The sequence below is a fragment of the Mastigoproctus giganteus genome, chromosome 5 (genome assembly GCF_048544385.1).
Source record: "Mastigoproctus giganteus isolate SK-2022 chromosome 5, ASM4854438v1, whole genome shotgun sequence".
Lineage (NCBI taxonomy): Eukaryota > Metazoa > Arthropoda > Arachnida > Uropygi > Thelyphonidae > Mastigoproctus > Mastigoproctus giganteus.
This window is the reverse complement of record NC_143579.1, coordinates 139809416-139832020: the sequence shown is the minus strand read 5'-3', so window position 1 is coordinate 139832020 and position 22605 is coordinate 139809416. Positions and strand designations below refer to the sequence as shown.

General features: G+C 37.5%; 1 protein-coding gene across 2 annotated transcripts in view; it reads right to left on the bottom strand.

Annotated features, from left to right (window-relative positions):
* Sec15 (exocyst complex component Sec15) overlaps nucleotides 1-22605 on the bottom strand; it is a 654019-nt gene that overhangs the window by 350802 nt on the left and 280612 nt on the right. For both annotated transcript variants that reach the window (XR_016546976.1, XM_090374206.1), the window contains exon 12: nucleotides 18665-18776. Coding sequence is in view for 1 of the 2 variants with exons in the window: in XM_090374206.1 (XP_090230332.1) it covers nucleotides 18665-18776 (112 nt within the window). In the remaining variant the exon portion in view is untranslated. The remainder of the gene's footprint in view (nucleotides 1-18664; nucleotides 18777-22605) is intronic.

Sequence of the window (22605 nt, the reverse complement as noted above, 5' to 3'; positions counted from 1 at the left end):
CCTGGAACAGAAAAATTCTACCACCTAGAATTTTTCTCAGCATGGGCTGTACTTGTTAACAGGAGAGACTGTTTTTAGAGGAATGGGATATGCTTAAATAGAAGAGACGCAAGAATATTTGCTGATGCTATCAATGAAGTGTATGTTGGGAAACACAGTGTGGGAGGGAATACACAGATTAAGACTAACTAGAGCCACAGGCATAAGTGAAAGTGATTCTTGTAACATGAGCAACCTGGAAAGCAAGGTGTTGTGGATTTCAAGTGCTGCACCAGATCATCATGGAACAAGTAAATACATAAGATGAGTTATGGTAACTAAGAGCAAGAACATGTGTATATATACACATGCACATGTGTATATATGCACATGTTCTTGCTCTTAGCACATATGCATATATACTTCCATGTATTTTAAATAATACTTGATGAATCTGAAGTAATGATTCAGTCATCAAATTCAGACAGTGTGGATATCAGAGACATAGTCACTCAGACATAAGGGATGCAGAATTTGAATAAGGTAAGTAGCACAATATATATATATACAGAAAGAGCAGTGGGGGGGAGATGCTTTCAATTAACAAACATATTAAAACTAAGGCAGTCAACATGGGTAGCCAGTGCAACGTTGATTCAGTATGGTGTCATATAAGTACTGGGAAAACAAAAATGAGAGTATCACAGGTCTAATGACAGCATTGATTATAACAAACAGCTATACAGAAAATTAAGTAGGCCAATAAATCAGAATGTCTTATAACATGGAGAAGTTTAACTTTCCAGATACTGACTGGAACTTCGAGGTTGGTCACTCAAGACTTTTGTGGATTTACTGGATGACCATTTTCTACAGCAGCACGTTAAGCAAGCAAAAAGTGGATGCAATACTTTTTGATCTGATTATAAGCAGTGACTTTTCATGTGTTAAGAACCTGCAAGTAAAGTACCCTCTCGGGGGCAGTAATCACAGTGTGCTGATGGAGGAGTAACTTAAGGACGTAACTACTGTCAAGGGTAAAGGGTAGGATTTTTACTTCTGTAAGGGTCACTAAAGTGGTCTCTGACCGTTTTTAAATTCTATAGAGTGGGACTATCTGATGATGATGCCAGAAGCAAATGTGTTAAATGGGAAGCATTCAGGAAAGGGAAGTAATCCTAGAAGCTACTAAGACTTTCATACCAACTAAGAAATATCATTTCACCTAAGACCTAAATGGATGTCAGATGACAATAAGGCATGTGGCTGAGCACACAAACGAATGGGATGCATATAAATTATCTGAATAATTTATGCAGATAATTGGTGATACAGAAGCCTATTGTAGAAATAAACTAGTCTGTAATCAAGTCAAAAAGGAGGTCAAGCAAGCTAAGGCACATTATGAGAAGTCTCTGGCATAGAATGCCAAAGAAATTCTACAAAGAATTCTTCATGTATATTAACAGTAGGGGTTGAATCATATTGATACACTTGACAATGATGGTTTAACCATTGATAACCTGCCTAGGTTGCTGAAAAACAGTATAGTTATTTTGCATCATATTTTGCTCCATTCACCCATAAAGAGTTCTTTATTGGAAGGAATTCAAGAAGTTAACAGGAAGCTTAATAATTTGTGAAAACTGAGAGGAAAGTGGAAGAGGAATTGTTGAAGCTCAATGTAAAAAAGGCACTGGGTTGGATAGGAGCTATACAATTGTGTCAATATTATTATCAAATTATTTAGCAATAGCTTATCACTGTGGTACTCACCTCTAAATTCGTAATTAAAAAAGTTATCTCACAGAAGGTGAAAAAGAATTAAAAATTAACTATTTGAAACATGCCTTAAGAAAGAAGTGCCCAACCTTTTCCCAGATTGTCGTCAATAAAAATTCAGAATTGCGTATTTAAAAAACCAAGAACCTCAACATAAGACTTTCGACTTCATGATCAGTTGATGATGAAGCATTGCCGCTGTATTTCCTGATGCCAAAGTGAGGGCTGTGGCTTTGAGTTGGGCAACTGAGGGCTTGATGGGCTCCATTTTAAAATCTTTGAAGGCCTCCACCCTGTTCTTTATAGATCACTATAAAGTTTGTCACCTTCTTCTCTTGATATAAAACCAACTGATGATGAAGTTGAAAGTCTTATATCAAAGCTTTTGGTTTTTTAAATATGAAATACTGAATTTTTATAGATGGAAACCTGGGAAAAAGTTGTGCACCTCTTTCTTCCTTAGGGCAGGTTTTAAATAGTTAATTTTTAATTCTTTTTCACCTTCTACGAGTTCACTTTTTAAATTATGGATTTAGAGGTGAGTACTGCAGTGATAAGCATTGCTAAATAATTTAATGAAAAACTTCCAGTATTTCAAGCTCTAGCTAAACTAATACAATTGTGTTAAGGAAGGCAGTAAAGGAGGTAAGCAAACCAGTAGTCAATTATGAGAGCATCTTTGGATTCAAGAGAGGTCTCTATGGATGATTCAATTATACAATTTCTTTTTAGTGATAACTGGATACATCCTCATTTTTATTACAGAAAAATGTCTTTGGAGCTCAGCGATGTTACTAAATACAGAAGTATTCTTGGTTGTGTGATAATGTGAGTTCGCATTATCATCAGAGTACTCATTTTTCTCCTGTTCGGCATATCTATTTTCACAGGGACGAAAATTGGTAGTGTCGTAGTGTTTAGTGCTGCTCATAACATGGCGACTGTTCTTAGGATGAGTTCACATTGTACGCATCAATAGCACATCCTTTGTTTCCTAACCTTATTTTGCATCTCCTGTTATGTTTGTTTATTTGTTATTTGGTTTTTAGGAGCATTAGCAACTAAAGCCATATTGCTCCGGGATATGCGGTGGTCATTCCCTAACCTTTCCGCATTCTCCGTATTTGGTGGTGATGGGCTCGAACCTTGGTCTAATCAAGAAGCGTATGCTACACACTGCTGCTCCTTCCCACCTGGCTACGGAGGGTTGCATCACCTTTTAAGAAAAGAGAACTATTACAAGTGGATACCCCTTATAGTCCTCTTTTATTATTATTATTATTATTAGCCATATGGTGCAAGGAAGCCTGAGGCTTATGCTGCACCAGCCAAAAAAAATTTGAGTAATCTGAGTGTGAGAGAGAGAAGTAGGAGAGCCCTTATTTCACATGCTCCTTTTCTTTTTGCAAAGGGACAATCACCAAAGGACACCCTTCATTTTCATACTTTATTTGGCATCTGGTTTTTCAAAAGGACAACCATCATAATTGATATCCTTTATTTACTTCCCCAGCTTGTCATTAAGCTTTATGAAGGAATGAAATATTACAGTGGTTAGCGATATTCTGAAACAATAAAATTGTTCTTGGTGTGAGGATTGTTAGTATATATTACGTCAGCTTGGCACGAGTTCACACCAATAGTGGATACTCTTTGCAGGGGCATTCCTAGGGTACGTTGCACCCGGGTGCCAACTGAAAATTTCCAATCCCCTTAAAATTTTCTTCATATGTGTGTTTAAGTTTCAGGTTTTCAGGTACCCCTTGAATGTTGGTTCCAAGATGCATTGCACCCCTTGCCCCATCAGGACATCCCACACCTGACTCTTTGCTTACATCTCTTATTTGGCATCTGTTTTGCAAGGGCGTGTCTCCCAACAGGTAGCTGCGCTTTTATTAATCGCCGGTACAAAACATCAGCATAAAAATGTTTATATTTTAAGAGCTTATGAAGAAAGACAAGTTGTTAGATGATAAATAAATATCCAACGTAATATGAGAATTTTCTCATGACCATTATATTTAGGAGGTTTTCACACTCCTGTTTGGGATCACCATTAGCAAAATTTTTTCATGGTGGTCCAATGTCACATTACAAATATACGTTAGGACACTAAGCAACAGCTGCTTTCAGTATTGTGGATGGTATTTTCACCATAGCTGTGTTTACCAATAACCACTTTGGTTCTCTTATAAAGTCCGATTACCACTGACATACCTCTGTCACTAACGTAAAAATACTAACCAATGTGGGCGCCTCTGTAGCCAGGTGGGCAGGAGCAGCAGTGCGTAGCACACGCTTCTTGATTTGACCGGGGTTCGAGCCCATGACCACCAAATACGGAGGATGCGGAAAGGTCAGGGAATGACCACCGCATATCCCTGGAGCAATATGGCCTCAGTTGCTAATGCTCCTAAAAAAAAAAAATAACAAAAAAATAACTAACCAATGTGTGCTACAGTGTAGGCAAATTCCATTCAGCAATCTAATGGCACATACAATGTGCCATTGAAAGTTGTTTCTTGGGGTATATTTGCCTGAATTTACAATCTCAGCTACTAGCTGATATTGTATCACAAGCCTTAGGCTTCCTTGCACCATATGACCATTACTAATACTAAACATTAAACATTGTCATACCATGCTCCTTCCGTTACAACGTACTAATGACAAAATTCCCTCCGCATTCTTTTACTCAGAGACTTGCTGAATTATTCCATAATTTTAACACAATCTTCATAGATATATTTGAATTCGCGAATGGTAGATAACTTTTTCATGTTGGCAAGTTCAGAATCTTACTGGTCGGTAAATATACAGTATTTCAGAAATTATGATTTGTGAAATTATGTCATATCAGTGCAAATTATTTAACTTGCATACTAGCTGTGCTTTTTAAGGTTTGCCATGAACTAGTATTGAATTTTGTCCTGTAATGGGGACTCTATTAAGGGTTTAGTTTCAAGCTAAAAAAGGATGAGAAGTTTTTGGATGGATTCCTTATAATTATGTTCCTTGTAAAGATTTGCATAAAATTATGGGAATGTGCACTGCTTTTTAGCCTTTTTCTACCTAGAAATCTGTCGTCAAATGATTCCTATGTTGCTCACACAAGCCAGTTGTTTCGAATTAGTACCAAAGAAACTGAAGCCAGGGGACCCTAATGCATATTATGCATAAAGTGTGGTTTAAAGCCTAGTTTAAGGAAAAGTCTTCTCTGACAAATTTGATTGGATACTACGATGTGGTCACAAAGGAAATGGATGCAAAAAAATAATTTTGATATCATATACTTGGATTTAAGGAAAGATTTTGATACTGTTGCACATGGTAGACTGCTGTACAAACTGGAGGGGTATGGCATTAAGGGCAAGTTCCTGCAATGGATAAAGGGATGATTGAGTGGGAGACGGACACAGAGCAGATGACTGAGTGGGACACAGTGCAGTTGAAGTGGAAAGGATATCATTTTGAGTAACTCTCTTTTTTATTCTGGATATCATAATGGAATGGACACCACAAAGATCTACGTGATACTGAAGCAATGACCCAATAAAATCCTATGGAGACAGACCACCTAATCGGCAAATACCACATTACCTCGATCACAATGGTGCAACACTGGAAGCCATCCATACATCTGTATATTGTGTTCCCAGAGCAGCCATTGGAAGAATCATACACTGAAGGCCAAGATATCAGACCATAAGAAGAGATCAGACCACTTGGAGAGCCAGAACATCACTGGCAGCACAAAAAGGATGCAAGCAGATGAACAAAGGAAGCAAGGAGCGATGCCACATTTACACAGTAAGCCAACAAGAATCGATGTACGTGGCCTACAACTCTGTGCATCTGACTAATAGAGATGCTGAAGATCTACAAAGTCAATCTGACAGCGACAAACTTCCAAGAAGCAACCATGGCAAAATAGAGTACCACCATCAAGATTGAGAACATCACAACCAGACCAATCCCCATCAGAAGAGGAATCTTTCAGAGAGATGCCCTGAGCCCACTGTGGTTCTGTCTAGCACTCAACCCACTAACTACCATGCTCAACAACAGCAAGAATGGATATAACCTCAAAGGAAGGAAGGAAAAACCTGTACACTCCCCCACCTGATGTATATGGATGACACCAAGCTCTATGCGACAACAAAGAAGCAATTCCAGCTACTACTCTGGGTTACAGAAGAATTCAGCAATAATATCAGGATGGAATTTTGTCTACACAAATGAAAGACTGACCCAAATTGCATCAGGCGAAATTAGCAGCCTGGTAAAAGATCGAAGCCATGATTGGGGGGGGGGGGGCATGATGCAGACTCAACAGTTAAGAGCACAAGGAGATCAAGGCCTGCCTGACTGAAAAATACCATCAGAGACTTAGAAGCCTGCTCATAGCAAAGCTGAACAGAGGGAACACAGTTAAAGCCATAACCACCTAGGCATGACCTATGAAATCCCACTGCTAACATACTCTTTGGGATCATAGATTAGACTGACATCAGGCTGGAGGATATCATGAGAAAGACAAAGACAATGATGACCAAGAGCTGCCAACACCACCCAAACTCAGCCAAGAAGAGAATAATAACAGCTTGAAAAGAAGGAACTTGATAGACCTCATCGAGCAACAGAAGACAGCAATAGTTAACTTTATGAATTACTTCCAGAAAAACACAGCAGCACTCTACCAGGTCATAAAGTAGACAGATAAATGGCATTGGCGCCTCCGTAGCCAGGTGGGCAGGAGCAGCAGTGCATAGCACACACTTTTTGATTAGACCGTGGTTCGAGCCCGTGCCCACTAAATATGGAGGATGCGGAAAGGTCAGGGAATGACCACCACATATCACCGGAGCAATATGGCCTTAGTTGCTAATGCTCCTAAAAACCAAACAACAACAACAAACGGCATACCCTACTCATTATGCTGCCTGACAACTGCCGCATAAAAAAGGTAAAGTGCAGCCATTATCAACCCACTGCAGGATGGAAGCCTTCTCAACAATTCATGCTGAGGGAAATGGACCATAATCTGCCACGTTGGTCCAGTGCGGGTTGGCAGATCGACCATATTCAGCAGTCAGGGGCTTGAACCCCAGTCTACTCAAAGAGTGTGTGCTACTGCACTCCCGCTCCTGACCACTCGGCTACGGAGGCCGCATACAATGGGATAATCACCTCCTCATCCCTGCTAGAAAAGTTTCTGTATATCATTGACAAAAAAAACCATAAAGTACCCTGACAGCCTGTCTGCATTGCTCAAAAAACTTCATATCTGACTACACAATACAGAAAGGTCTTTTTCATTTTGCACTACTCCAAGTGTAGTGCCATGCAGTTGGTACATTAACCTGTGATAATTACCCATATGCAGAACCTTGCATTTGTCAATGTTAAACTTCAACTGCCATTTCTCATCCAGTCCAACTAATTTTTTAGATCTTGTTGCAGTAGCTTACTCAGATTATGTCTTTAACCATCCTGCCAACCTCTGTATCAACTGCAACTTAGACATTAAGCCTCATATACCTTCAAATATCATTAATAAATATAGAAAACAATGGGGCCAGCACAGAACCATATTTGTTTGAAAATGATTCCGTGCTAATGGAGCCTAATGGGGTTAGAACAGAACCATATTTGTTTGAATACATATAAAATTTGAAATGTTTTTAATTATATAAAAGGTACAATGATACATTATGTTGGCATTTTCCTTAATTGCAGGCAATAACATAAATTGTAGACAAATTTTAATAATAATATGTGGCTCCACTCAATAAACAGAAAAATTAGTTTGTTGTAATAAACAGCACAACTAGTACAAAATAATCTGCAAATAACCACGTTCCCTAAAGGACTCCCTATAGCAGTGTTTCCCAAACTTTTGTGACTCGAATCACACTTTAAGCTAAAAGACGAATATTAATGGCAACCCGAAATGGTGGTTACCATCAAACTTAATGGAATATTTCCTAATTTCGAAGCATATTTGAAAAGGGTCGTGGCACTCCGGTGGGAACCACAAGTGAAAAACAGAGATAAGTTTTTAAAATTCCTAAAGTGTAACACCTTACTTACAAACCAATAATATCACTTTTCCAATGCAACTAAATTATGAAAGGACAGTTGGATATTTTAAGAAAAGTAGATTAACACATTCGCTGCACTGATTCATATACATGTCAAAAGGTACCGAAGTCATTTGCAATACGCCATCAATAAATGAGTGCCGCAAAATAAAAGTAAAGGCTTGTGAAGTTAACTATAGTTTGATATTATTGTCAACTGTACTAACAAAGACTTGGTACATAGTATGTGGTATTTCCCCCTCCCCTTGCACTGAGGTTAGTATTTTACATATATGGAAAGAACTTTGAATAAAATTGAGGTTTATTCCAATTTACAGCCAGGACCAAAAGTAAGGGTTTGCTTTAAAGCTATGAATTCCTAACTTTTACTTTTCAAGCAGTATTTATTTTTAGAAGGATATTAAAGGAGTTGCATATGAACATCAAAAAAATTATGGGCACACAATACTCTCTAAAATATAGGTGATAGCAAAAATATTCAACAATTTAGTTACTGTAACCTGTTTCAGAGAAAATGCACTAAACCAAGGAACCAGTGAGTGTTTTTATTCATTTAAAGTTAATTTTGTATCCACATGTTATTCCAATCACATAAGATCTATAAAATCTGTGAATACAGCCACTCCCCTACTTACGTAAGTGTTGCATTCCGCGGAACTCTACATAAGTTCAAATTTATGTAAGTAGGAATTTCCCTAAATGTTTATGCAGCCTCGCAACTATTTGTGCTGAATTTCATTGAAGCAAAAAAGAAATGTTCAACAAACATGTAAATAGATTTATTTATTCAATTTTTTTTTATGTCATGCGCAGGAAAAATTACAAAGGTGAACAAAATTACAAAAATTTCAAAATTATAAAAAAAGAGAGGAGATGGGCATAACTTCAGCAAGTTTTACTTTTCAGCATCATTGCAAGAATTAACTCTCCAGCTGACAAGCACGCTGCTGCAGAAGTTGAGGGCTATGATGATTTAGAAGGGGTTTTTTCCAACACATCACAAAATTTCTCTACAGCTGCAGAATCATCACTGGTGACTTCACTGCATACTTTAATGTTTCGGAAACCAGCGTTTTGCTTGAACCTATTAAACCATCCATTGCTTGCCATGAACTTGGCTTGGGGTTTGCCATACTTATCCTTAATATCTTCATAAATATTTCTTGCTTTTGCTTGAATGGCCATTGGACTCAGGGGCACTTGCTTCTGAATCTGATTTTCCATTCATATTATTAATAGCTTTTCCATCTTCGATATAGCACATGAATGCTGTTTTGTGATCATTGCTGATCTTAAATGCGTCGATCCTTTAAGATGTTCTTTTATATGGGCACTGTCCCTTAAAATAGTATTCACTGTTGAAGCAGAGAGAGACCTAATTCGTAGAATAGATGACAAACTTTGTCCTGCTTCACACTTTTTAATTAATCATCTTCATTTCTAAATCAATTTTGTTTCGTTTCCTAGCACTGCCTGCACTTGCACTTGCCATTGGTCCCTTTTCCTTCACTATTGTAATAAGTAAATAGGAATGAAGAGAAGATTTTGAAAATTTATTTATGTTTTTTATATCATTGAAGATTTCAGTGAAAGGGAACTCATTTCACCATAATACCATAACATAAAAACTCACAGAATTCTAGTTATCAGTATTATCACAAATGCAATAAGATTGAGTTTACTACCCAAATTATAATATAATTATAATTTATAATAGATTGTGCTAACAGAAAAGCCCAATAAACTGGAAAGTGCAAATTGCTTTTATTGTTTTATAGTAGTGACTTGCAGAAATGTGTTTTAGAAAAATATCACAAAGGCATTCAAAATTGATTCTTATAATGGAACACATGATAACAATGAAAGTGTAGTGCAATTTCCATTATAAAAATTACCTTTTAGAGAGATAAATAGCTTAGTTATATAGCGAAAATTTCAACTTCCGAGGTTGAATTACCAAATGAATTACCAAAAATAACAATGTGTTATTAAGTTCACATTACGAAATTTTCATGATGCCTCCATTATTCCTACGGGATGCAAAATACGGTTCCAAGATTTTAAGTTTGCACCGGCCGGGAAAAAACTTACATAAAGTTGAATTTCCGTAAGCCTAGTATTGAGTAAACTGTGGAGTGCCCGTACTTCATATTTTAATGCAACATTTTCCATGACATGGAAGCTACACTTACAGCTCTGTAAGTGTAGCCTCCTGTTATCCTTTTCGTTACTTTTATGAATAGGAGATATAATTAAATTAATTCAAGCCACGAAATGGTAACAATAAGGTCTGTTGCTGAATTTGGGATTCCTACTTATATATTCTCAACTTATCAAGCAAAGAAAGAGGTGTCAAAATAGGCAATATCAGACCACTCGGAGAGCCAGAATATCATGGCCAAGCAGCAGAAGGAATGTAAGCAGAGAAGAAAAGGGATGCAATTAGTAACTGACCATTGATGCTGCAGTTATTGAGCAAGCCTACAAGAATCACTGCAACCTACATACGGCCTACATTGACTACTACAAGGTCTCCGACTCTGTACCCCACAGCTGGCTGATAGAAACAATGAAGATCTATGCTGTCAACCCAACACTGACACACTTTCTTGAAGCAACCATGGCAAAGTGGAGGATCACCATCAATATCAAGAACATCATGACCACACCAATCCCAATCAGAAGAGGAATCTACTAATGGAGATGCCTTCAGCACACTGTGGTCCACCGTGCTCAACAACAGCAAGTACTGATATACCGTAAAAGCAGGTAGGAAGAACCTGTACACCCGTCCCTCCTGATGTACATGATGATATGAAACTATGTTGCAACCGAGAATCAACTACAGCAACGACTCTGGATCACCAAAGAGTTTAGTACACCAGCATCAGAATGCAATTTGGTCTAGATAAATGCAAGGCCCACGGATTGAATTAGGGAAATCCAGTCAGCTGAAGACCGGTGAAGTAACTGAAGCCATGACAGTGGGAGAGACACAAATATCTGGGGATGATGCAGGCTCAACCATCTAGAACACAAGGAGATCAAGGCCTGTCTCACTGAAAACTACCATCAATGACTAAGAAGCCTGCTGGAATCAAAGCTGAATAGCAGAACATGGTGAAAGCCATAAACACCTACATAGTCCCAGTACTAAAGTGCTCCTTTGAGATCACAGTATGGACCAACACTAAGGTGGAGGAGATTATGAGATTGATTAGAATAATGATGACCAAGAGATCAATGAAACTCAACCATCTAGAGACTAACCATAACCTGTAAAGGAGGATGGAGGGATTTGACAGACCTCATTGAATAAAAGAAGGCAATTAAGAACGTGAGGGATTACTTCCAGGAAAACACAGCACCAATCTATTAAGCCATAAGAAACAAAAAGCAGCACACTGCTCAATTTCAACAAGGAGACGGTGCTCCAAAGTCAGAGGAAACAAAGACAATGATGGGTGAAGAAGACACTCCATAGCAGACAATACAATGACCTCCATTAAGATGGCACGTATCAGATGGCATCAAATGCATGGCTGATGAACAGGAGGCTGTTCCCTGAGACAGGATTCATGCTTGTCATCCAAAACCAGGTAATCAACACCAAGGAATACAGGAAATACATGACTATGGAATGATAGATAACATGTCGACAATGCCACCTGGCCCCAGAAACAATCCGACACATTACCACGATTATACAGGGTGATCACCCAGATGGATTACACTCATAGACACAAACAAGTCACAAGGATAATATATTATTATTATTATTATTAGCTATATGGTGCAAAGAAGCCTGAGGCTTATGCTGCACCAGCCAAAAGAGAGAGAGAGAGAGAGAGAGAGAGAGAGAGAGAGAGAGAGAGAGAGAGAGAGAGAGAGAGAGAAGCAGAAAGGAATCACCAAGAAAGAAAGAGAAGAATGATGATATCCAGCTCAGGACCCTGGGTGTGCCAAGCCCATACTCACCAGTTTGAAGCCAGTGCAAAAATAGCAGCTAATCAAAGAAAGTGTACATTTTACAAATATGAACCCAAGACTGTACTTGAGACCCCTAATCAAAAACTACACCATAATAATGGACAAGATTATCCCACACATTAGACAAGTCATAACCCTCACTGACAAGAAGAAAATCGCTACCTATCTGATCAACATAGCAGAAACCTCTAAAAAAACCCAAAAGGAAAAGATCAGGAGGTACACATACCTAAGCAGGTCAAAGAAATCTGGCATGTGGAACAAGTAATAACGATTCCAATCACTGTTACCCACCAGCATGATACAAAAGAATCTAGGAGCAATAGGTCTCCCATGGAACTACAGTAAGCTGCAATCCTAAATGGCTTATTATTAGCTATATGGTGCAAGGAAGCATGAAGCTTATGCTGCACCAGCAAAAAAAAAAAAAAAAAAAAAACCTCCCGAGTTACCGAGAGAGAGAGAAGTAGAAAGGAATCACCAAGAAAGAGAAGAATGATGATATCCAGCTCAGGACCTTGGGTGTGCCAAGCCCATACTCACCAGATGTCAGCCCCCTGGAGTTAATAGGATAGTAAGAGTTCTTCAGCCAATAGTGATAGTAACCGGACATAACAACCACCATATGCACCTGGTACCACTACCCGTCGTTGAGTGTGAAAAAATCATTAGGATATAAAAGATATAATAATCACAAAACTAAAATAGAATAAAAAAACAAACAAACAAATGACAAAAACAATACAATGTTATTCACATACTAGGATTTTTTACCATTAAAAACTATACAGCAAATTCAAACAGCTATAGCAGCCACAACCATTTTGAATAAAACACGTTTCTGTGAATTGTTTTACTTTACTTTTTTTTTTTAATGAAAACCACAAACAGGAATGGTATTAGAACCTACAGTACTTTGTACTGTGCATGGGTTGAAGGCTGAGAAGACAGAAAATACTTATTGATATTACAGTTGAATTTCTGTAGATTGCAATTTTCAGGAAATAAATGTGAAGGAAGGTTGTTCCAGAAAAATAGAAGTAGAAAAGATAAATGAGGAAGAGAAGAAGTGGGTTCTCTGAATTTGTAGTTGGACAGTGAATGTATGCTCACTAGTTGAAGAATGTGTTCAGAACAGTTTTAAAGCGAGTGGTGAAATTACAGATAGCAATTTGGAAGAAAAGTGACTGTGGAAGTATCCATAGAAAAGGCATGCAGCAGAAACTGAATGTCTATGAGCTAATAACAACTGTTATCAGCTCAGAGACATTCAAAATTACAGGCAAAATAACAGCTGTTATTTTGCCTGTTTGCTGTTAAATTTAAATATAGATTGCCATAATGCCCAAAATTTTGATAATTTGGATCTAGGTAAACAGGCAAATAACAAACAAATAGATAGATAGCCTTGCTAATTATTGTTTGGATATATTGAATGGTGCTAGCCCTTGAAAATGTACCATTCAAGGTATCCTATTATCAATAATTAGCCTCATAATCATTATTTTATTTTATATTTTTATTATTTTATTGCTAATTATATGTTTATTTATAGAGACAACCAGCACAGATTGTCCTTATGAAGTAAATTATGAAGTAAACCAGCACTGGCTATCTTAGTCTTTATAGGCTCTTTTTGCCTAATGGCTCGCTTTGTACTCTCATACTTTTAAGCTAAAGTTTTATCATACATCTGCTTTTTTTGATCTGTAGACTCACTTTGGGCACTTATATTGTACATATACACTCTTACATAGTAATTAGATTACAGACTGATGTAATGTTTAATCAATAATTTGATGGCATTAATCTGATGCGATATACATTTTCTACTCTTCATTTTATTACCTTTCCATTATTTCATAATAGATTATATATTAGCATTAGCATTAGCATTAGTAGAGGCATATGATGCAAGAAAGCAAGCTTATTCAGCATCAGCCAAAAAAAAAGAAAAAAAAAACAACCACTACTCCCATTTCACCCCTCAATTCGTTCGAAATACCTGTCCAGCTGAGCCTTAAATTTGTTTAGGCTATCAACTTCAACAACAAGCGATGGAAGTCTATTCCACAAACCAACTACCCGCTGGCTAAAGGCGAATTTCCGCACATCTATCCGACATCCGTCCTTCCTCAATTTGAATTTATGCCCTCTCAGGTGATTATTCTGAGCAAGAGGAAGAATTCCATCGGCATTGAGCATGCTCAAGCCATTCAAAGCCTTGTACACCTCTATCAGATCACCTCGGCGATGCCTAGTCTCCAGGCTCTGTAATTTGCAAAACTTAAGCCTTTCTTCGTAAGAGCAACCCTTTGTTCCATTCACTAATCTTGTTGCCCTTCTCTGTACTCGTTCCAGCAGCTCTACATCCTTCTTGAAATGAGGCCTCCAGACCTGTATACAGTACTCAAGGTGTGGCCTGACCAATGCCTTATACAAGGGAATAATCACATCCCTGTCCCTGCTAGAAAAATTCCTGTATATCATTGACAAGACACCATGAGCTACTCTTGCAGCTCGTCTGCACTGCTCAGAGAACTTCATATCTGCCTGCACAATTACCCCCAGGTCCTTTTCATTCTCTACCACTGTCAGCGTAGTACCACAGAGTTGATACGTTGATCTGGGGTTACTGTTTCCCATATGTAGTACTTTACATTTGTCAATGTTAAACTTCATTTGCCACCTCTCAGCCCATCTGCTCAACCTTTCCAGATCCTGTTGCAGCAGCATAGTATCAGTAGTGTCCTTAACAACCCTGCCAACCTTTGTATCGTCTGCAAACTTGGACATTAAGCCTGATACACCATCATCAATATCATTTATAAATACAGAAAACAACAATGGACCTAACACTGAACCCTGAGGAACTCCACTAATAACATTAGTCCACGTTGAGCAGTGTCCATTGATTACCACTCTCTGTCTTCTGCCACTCAACCATCCCTTTATCCATAGCAGCAATTTGCCTCGAATGCCACATTTCTCCAATTTGTGCAGCAGTCTTCCATGCGCAACAGTATCAAAAGCCTTTCTAAGATCCAAATATATAATATCAAAGTTATTCCCTGCATCCAGTTCTTTTGTGACTACATCATAGTATCCAATCAAATTGGTCAGACAAGACCTGCCCTTAACAAACCCATGCTGTGTCTGAGCTATAACTGAATTCTTGTCCAGATGATCCTGCAGTGCTTCTTTAACCAGTGCCTCCATTAATTTTCCTGGAACCGAAGTTAAACTAACAGGTCTATAATTACTTGTGTCAGCCTTTGATCCTCCTTTGTGAATTGGGGTCACATTTGCACATCTCCAGTCCATGGGTACCTCCCCTGAGTCCAAAGAAGCTCTCATAATTATGGCTAGGGGTTTGCTTACTTCCTTTGCTGCCTCCTTTAATATAACTGGATAGATCCCATCCACCCCGGGTGCCTTTTTTATGTTTATCCTCAACAATTTCTCCTCCACTTTCCTCTCAGTTATTAGAAAATCATCTAGCTCACTGCCAATGTTTACTTCACCTACGACATTCCCCTTCCTGAATAACTCCTCATGTGTGAATGTAGATGCAAAATACTCGTTTAGATTGTTAGCCACCTGAGCTGGATCCTCAACTGTTGAACCATCAACATCCAGTGGACCAATCTGATTCATCCCTTTCCTTCTTGAGTTTAAATAGGTAAAGAACTCTTTTCTGTTTTTCTTTGCATCCTTTGCCAAGGATTTCTCATAATCTGCCTTTGCCTGCCTAATCTCCTTTGTGACTTGGTTACAGACCAACTTATATCTATCATAGGCTTCCACGTCACCCATTAATTTGTATGTATCCCATGCATTTTTCTTCCCTGCCATATGTCTCATTAGTTCATCTGACAACCATTTAGGCCTGAACCTTGAACAATATTTCTTGGTTGGTATGTAAAGCCTGGTAGCTTCCAAGATTAGTTCCTTGAATGCTTCCCATTTTGAATTTGCTGTTGGTAACATCATCAGTTGGTCCCACTGTATAGAATTTAAATACTGTCTCAGACCAGCATAGTCTCCTTTACGAAAGCAAAAACCCTTCCCTTTACCTCTGATGGTAGTTACCTCCTTGAGTAAATCCCACTTCAGCACACTGTGATCACTGCCACCCAGTGGTTCATTTATCTGCAGATTCCTAATGCATGAAGAATCACTACTGATAATCAGATCAAGAGTATTACTCCCTCTAGTTGCCTCCCGAACATGCTGGTGTAGAAAACAATCATCCAATAAATCCACAAAAGCCTTGCTAGTGTGTGAGTGACCAACCCACAAATTCCAGTCAATATCTGGGAAATTAAAATCCCCCATTATAAGACTCTCTGATTTACTGGCCCACTCTATTTCCCTGTACAGTATCTTATTATACTCATCAGAGTCATTAGGCCTATAGCACACTCCTACTCTCAATTTTGATTTACCTATGCTTATGTCACACCAAACTGACTCAACACTGCACTGTCCAGCGATGTCAACTGGCTTCACTTCCTTGGATTTTATGTGTTTTTTAACTAATAGCATAACCCCTCCTCCCTTCCTATCCTGTCTATCCTTCCTGTAGACGTTGTACTCCCCAAATTCCAGTTCTGCATTCCTTATATCTGTGTGACACCACGTCTCTGATATCCCAACAATATCTGCCTTTGATGTTTTGAGTAATACCTCAAATTCATCAAATTTATTTACTAAACTCCTAGCATTAGTGTACACGCAAGTATACATGCACCTGTTTCTATTCTTAGCTACCCTAACACAACCCATGTGTTTACTTGTACCGCAATGACTTCCAGCAGTCTCTGAAATATCCTGCATCTTGTTTTTCAGGCTTCTGCTCATTCTAATAGAAGCAGTGCTAGAATCTCTTTCACCTCTGCCCGTGGCTACTGTTAATCCATTAGTCTTTGTCTCCCCCCAAGCTAGCAGTTTTCCGACCCACCTAACACTGCCTCGATAGCATCAGCAAATATTCTTGCACCCTTTCTATTTAAGTGTATCCCATCCCTGTAGAAGCAATCTCTCCTGTTAACAAGTACAGTCCAGGCTGAAAAAAATTCTACCCCTTGAGCCTTGCACAATCTTTCCAGGGCCGAATTGATCGACAAGGCTCTCATCATATACTCCCTCCTACCGTGTCTGGGCAGAATTGCAGACACTTTCAAATTCAACCCTACATCACGGCTTTTTTTCAACAGTGACCTGTACTTGTTAAGTAATTCCGCTGGTCTCCTACTCTTAATATCATTAGTGCCAACGTGTACAACTATATCACCTTTTGTGCCCTTAAAAGATGATATCTGCTCTACAACGTCATCAACCTTTGCCCCTGGCAGACATACCCTGGTCCTGTTCCACCTATCCTTTTTACAAAGCATGTTCCCCGTTTCCCTGACAATTGAGTCACCAACAACTACTAGTTCCTGTTGGACCAGCGCATTCTGCCTTGGGGGCTGCCTCTGTGTTGCAAGATGACCAAGTCCAAGCTCTGGTGTTGATGTGGGCAGCTGAGAGCTTGATGGGCCCCTCAATTTATTTCCTTCGAGGGCATCCACCCTGTCCTTCAAGGTCTCATATAGGCCCATAACAACGCCGAGTTGTCGCCTAATTTCCTTGCACTCCTTGCATCGTGCACACACAAAGACATCCCCCATGGCAGTATCATGTCCCGTACCCGATTGCTCCGCAAACATCAAGCAAACAGTGCATCTTAAAAGGCCGTGATTCAGGGGGCAACCGCCCCCCTCAGTTCTCCCCTGAGTCACAGCACTCCCATTAGCTTGAGCCTTTTGCTTTGCTGCTCTGGTCAGAGTCATGATTTCGATTTAAATGTCAATAAAATTACAATTTCAGAACAAAACTAAAACCTTAAACTTGTATCTTAACACAGTTATAACGCTATATTTATTTTTCAGTATCGAGTGTTATCTACGAGTTCCCTTTATATAACTTCCGTATCAAGTATGTATTAATTATTTGTTACGTTTGTACTCTAAGTCGTTATATATATATAGTTAAAAGTACAATTTAACTGACAATGAAGTTTAACAAGATTAACAGATCTACTGATTAATTGACAATATTATATTATGCACTATACTATACAAAGCTAATGCTATCGAATTCCGGATATGCTGTATTGCGTTTCAGTAACAAGTGTTATCTACGAAATCCCTTTATATAACTTCCGTATCAAGTTAGGTATTAATTATTTATTTTTACTAATTATTTATGTTCCGTAACCTAAGTGGTTATATGTACAGTTAAAATTACAATTTAATTGCCAATGAAGTTCGACAAGATTAATAGATTTTACTGATTAATTTTCACGTAGCAATGGCGGCCGTTTATGAACGGTAAACACGTGGATTTGATACCCTTTCCGACACTAAGTAATACCTACAAAATCTCTAAGTTATTTTAACTTTAAGTACCGTAAATAGGAATATAAAGCTACTCTAGAAATAAGTTAATATGTCAATTTAAACTAATAAAGCAGAAAATAAATCAGAAAAAACTTCTCTATTCCAAGAGCGGCAGAAAGGCACGTCCGCACAGGAAATCCTCGACCTCAGAAATATAAACACTGTATTAAAATTACTTGGCTATTGCAAAATAATCCTTAGTTATAAATAATGAATATCATATCTAAATTTTACAAAGATATTTACTACAAAACACCTCTAAGTTTAAAAATAACAGAATTATTGTAGACCAGAAAAACTGAATTGGAATTTATATATATATATTTATATATATATATATATACTGTATATTTTAAGTCATACCTGAAGTAAACCTAATTTAGGATTCTTAATAAGTGAAAATAGGCAGCCACTCAATGTCTGGGTAAGGAGCAGATTTGTTGATTTTCTTATCATATCTTCAATTTCTGTCTGACTGTATCATAAATAAACAGTCTTAAGCATAAAATTATTTGCCATGCAATTTCAATTATTTGTTAAATTCTCTTATAATAAAGGGAATCAACAGAGTTAAAAAAAAAAAAAAAAAAAAAATTCAAAGCAAGCTAAGCATAGTACGGCTAAAATATTTTTTTTTTTATATTTTTCTAACAAATGATAACAGTTTTTAAATTTACTTCAATCAATAATGAAAAATTATTGAAAAATAGAAATTTCATTTTTCAATATAGATAATTAATATGATTAATGGAAATGAATCTACTGAAAGTCTTACAAATTGTAAATAAATGAATGACACAGCTTCGAAATAAACAATGTCAAGTGCTACAAAAAAAAAAAAAAAAAAAAGAATTTCGTTTTTTAAATCAGAAGTAAATCTTTATTATAATAAATAAATGAACACACAAATTTAAAATGAATATGCAATAATTTGAATATTTGTAAAATAATAAGAGAAGTTTAGCTCAATATAGTATGTAGAGCACTTCCGTATGATACTCTCCAGAAATTAAAACAAAAAAAATCAAAAATCTTATATCACAGTAACAAATAATTAAAAATCAATTGAACACAATTAAAAGTTTTAATTTTAATTAAAATTTTTAATTGTGTTCAATTGATTTTTAATTATTTGTTGCTGTAATGTAAGATTTTCAATTTTTTCGTTTTAATTTCTGGAGAGTATCATACGGATGTGTTCTATGTACTATATTCAGGTAAACTTCTCTTATTATTTTACAAATATTGATATCAATGTAGAACATATTGAGCATTACAGCTCTGGTTCATACTAGCAATAATTTGAAGTACTGGTCGAGTCATCAAGGGTAGTCACACTGTGAGGATATTAGAGACACTGTTACTCAGAGTTTTGCTTTCATTTCGGTTTCCAAACTTAAAACTTGGAAAATAAAAAATAAAGATAGAATTGTACTATAGGTATGATGACTTTGAAGAGAATAACAAACAACTGTACAGACAAATAGAGGTCAGTACATCACATCATATAATGAAGGACATCTTTCAAGGTATTTATTGGGTTATGTTGGCTGTCACTCACACAGTAACAAGACTGGTGAATTTATTGGATGAATGTTTTTGACACCAGCAAGTCAAAGAGGCAATGAGAAATAGCAATTAAATAGCCTTAACTGAATATTAACAGCAATCCTTCATCATTAGGAATCTGCAGATAAAAGAGCCACTAAGTGGCAATGTTCATGGTGTATTCATGAAGAATTTACTTAAAGATGCAACTACTGTCGAGGGCAAAGAGAAGGGCAGCTACAGCGTTCTCAAATAGTTTTTAAATTCTATGCAGTAGGAACAAAGGATGAAGTTATCAAAAGCAAACTCTAAAAAAACAAAAAACATTCAGGTACATAATCAGAGAATTTTTTTTTTTTTTTGGCTGATGCTGTATAAGCTTGCTTTCTTGCATCATATGCCTCTACTGATGCACAGGAGTCAAGTCACAGGAGGCAAATAAATAGAGCAGATCTATTTATATATATTTATTGCTAAGCACAGTTAATAAAAATCTTTTTTATTAGCATGCACATCAAGTGCATGCATGCTTCAGCCTTTATGCTGGTTAAGTCGCAACAGTTGAAAGGGAATCTGGTTGCCGATGAGGATTAAAACTGCTCCATGAGCAGGGACATCCATAATTCTATCCTTAAGAATAAGAGAAATGTTATGCATTCTGAGGTCATAATCGCCAAAATCCACAGCAATTCCACTGCACGAATTTAGCCATTACATGGGCTTGGTGGATCCATCAATTGACTTCCAAGTGCCAAGGGCTTACTTTTATCAGTCTTAGATTTATCTTTTTTGGCAAAGTATGGTGTCCTATGTCCATTTCTTCCTCCACAAAGAGTTCCAAGACTGTCTCACCAGGTGCCTCATTGGTTTCAATATCCATTTTTTTTTTTGTACCACTGTTGGTAGTTGGCTATTCAGTACTGTTACTTTAATGCTTGATTTTTGTAATGCTGGTGCACTAGAAGGAATCGATATTGGAGTGACAGCTGACTGTGATTTTTGAGCTGTTTTTTCTGAGCACGGTAAATAGTGGGCGATGTGTGTAAATCAGTGCCGTACCTGGATACGGGCAGCCACCCAGGGACAGGGAATGTAGGGAGCCAGAATTCTGATGATATTTTAATTTTTTTAAGTATAAAAAAAAATGGTTGTTTCTTAATATAATACTTTAATTATAAATTATTTATATTACAGTAAATTTATTTATTTTATAATCAGGTATTAAAAGAAATTAATTTTTGCCTATTTTTATTATTTAAACCTAGTTTTAATGCAACAAAAAGCTACAATAATGAAGATTCACTTTTAAAACTGTTCGACATGCACGCTACACAGTACATTACAAGTTGCAACCTGTACTAGAGCACAGTACTATCTGTTGGAAAGTGGAACATATAATACAGAAAATTAATAAACACAGAAAACAACAATGGACACCTCAGGGTTCAGTGTTGGGTCAATTGTTGTTTTCTGTATTTATTAATGATATTGACGATGGTATATCAGGCTTAATGTCCAGGTTTGCAGACAATACGAAGGTTGGCAGGGTTGTTAATGACACTAATGACAGTACACTGCTGCAACAGGATCTAGAAAAGTTGAACAGATGGGCTGAGAGGTGGCAACTGAAATTTAACTTTGACAAATGTAAAGTACTGCATAAGGGAAGCAGTAAGCCCAGAGTAACGTATTAACTGTGTAGTACTAAACTAACAGTGGTAGATGAAAAGTGTCTGGGGGTAATTATGCAGGCAGATATAAAGTTTTCTGAGCAGTACAGACGGTCTTCAAGAGTAGCTCACAGTGTCTTTTCAATGATATATAGGAATTTTTCTAGCAGGGATAAGGAGGTGATTATACCCTTGTATAAGGCAATGGTCAGGCCACACCTTGAGTACTGTATACAGGTCTGGAGGCCTCATTTTAGGAAGGATGTAGAACTGCTGGAGCGATTGCAGAGAAGGGCAACAAGATTAGTGAATGGAACAAATTGTTGCTCTTACAAAGAAAGGCTTAAGTTTTGCAAATTACAGTGTCTGAAGACTAGGCACCTGCAAGGTAATCTGAGTGAGTTATATAAAGCCTTGAATGGTTTGAGCATGCTCAATGCTGATGGGATTCTTCTTGCTCAGAATAATCGCATGAGAGGACATAAATTCAAATTGAGAAAAGACAGATGTAGGATAGATGTGTGGAAGTTTGCCTTTAGATTGCTGGAACAAACTTCCATCTGTTGTGTAGAAGTTGATAGCTTAAATAGATTCAAGGCAGAACTAGACAAACATTTGGAGTGAGTGGATGGGTGAAATTAGAAGTTTTTTGGCTGATGCTATATAAGCTTGCTTTCTTGGGTTTTTTTGTGGTTTTTTTTTTAAGGAGCATTAGCAACTAAGGCTATATTGCTCCAGGATATGTGGTGGTCATTCCCTGACCTCTCCACATCCTCCGTATTTGGTGGTGACGGGCTCGAACCCCGATCTAATCAAGCAGCGTGTGCTACACACTGCTGCTTCTTCCCACCTGGCTATGGAGGTGCTTTGCTTTCTTGCATCAATGTGCATTTACTAATGCTAATGCTAATATTTCAATGCCTTGGCAACAAGACAAAACCATTTTGCAGAAGGGTAAAGTAAAGAGCCACCTAACTGAGCAGTACATACTTTGAAGATGAAGCAAGATGTTCTAGTTTAATTGTACTTAAAAGTCAACCTACAAGAAGAGCTGTTCAACTATAGCTTCATCAGAAATAACAAACT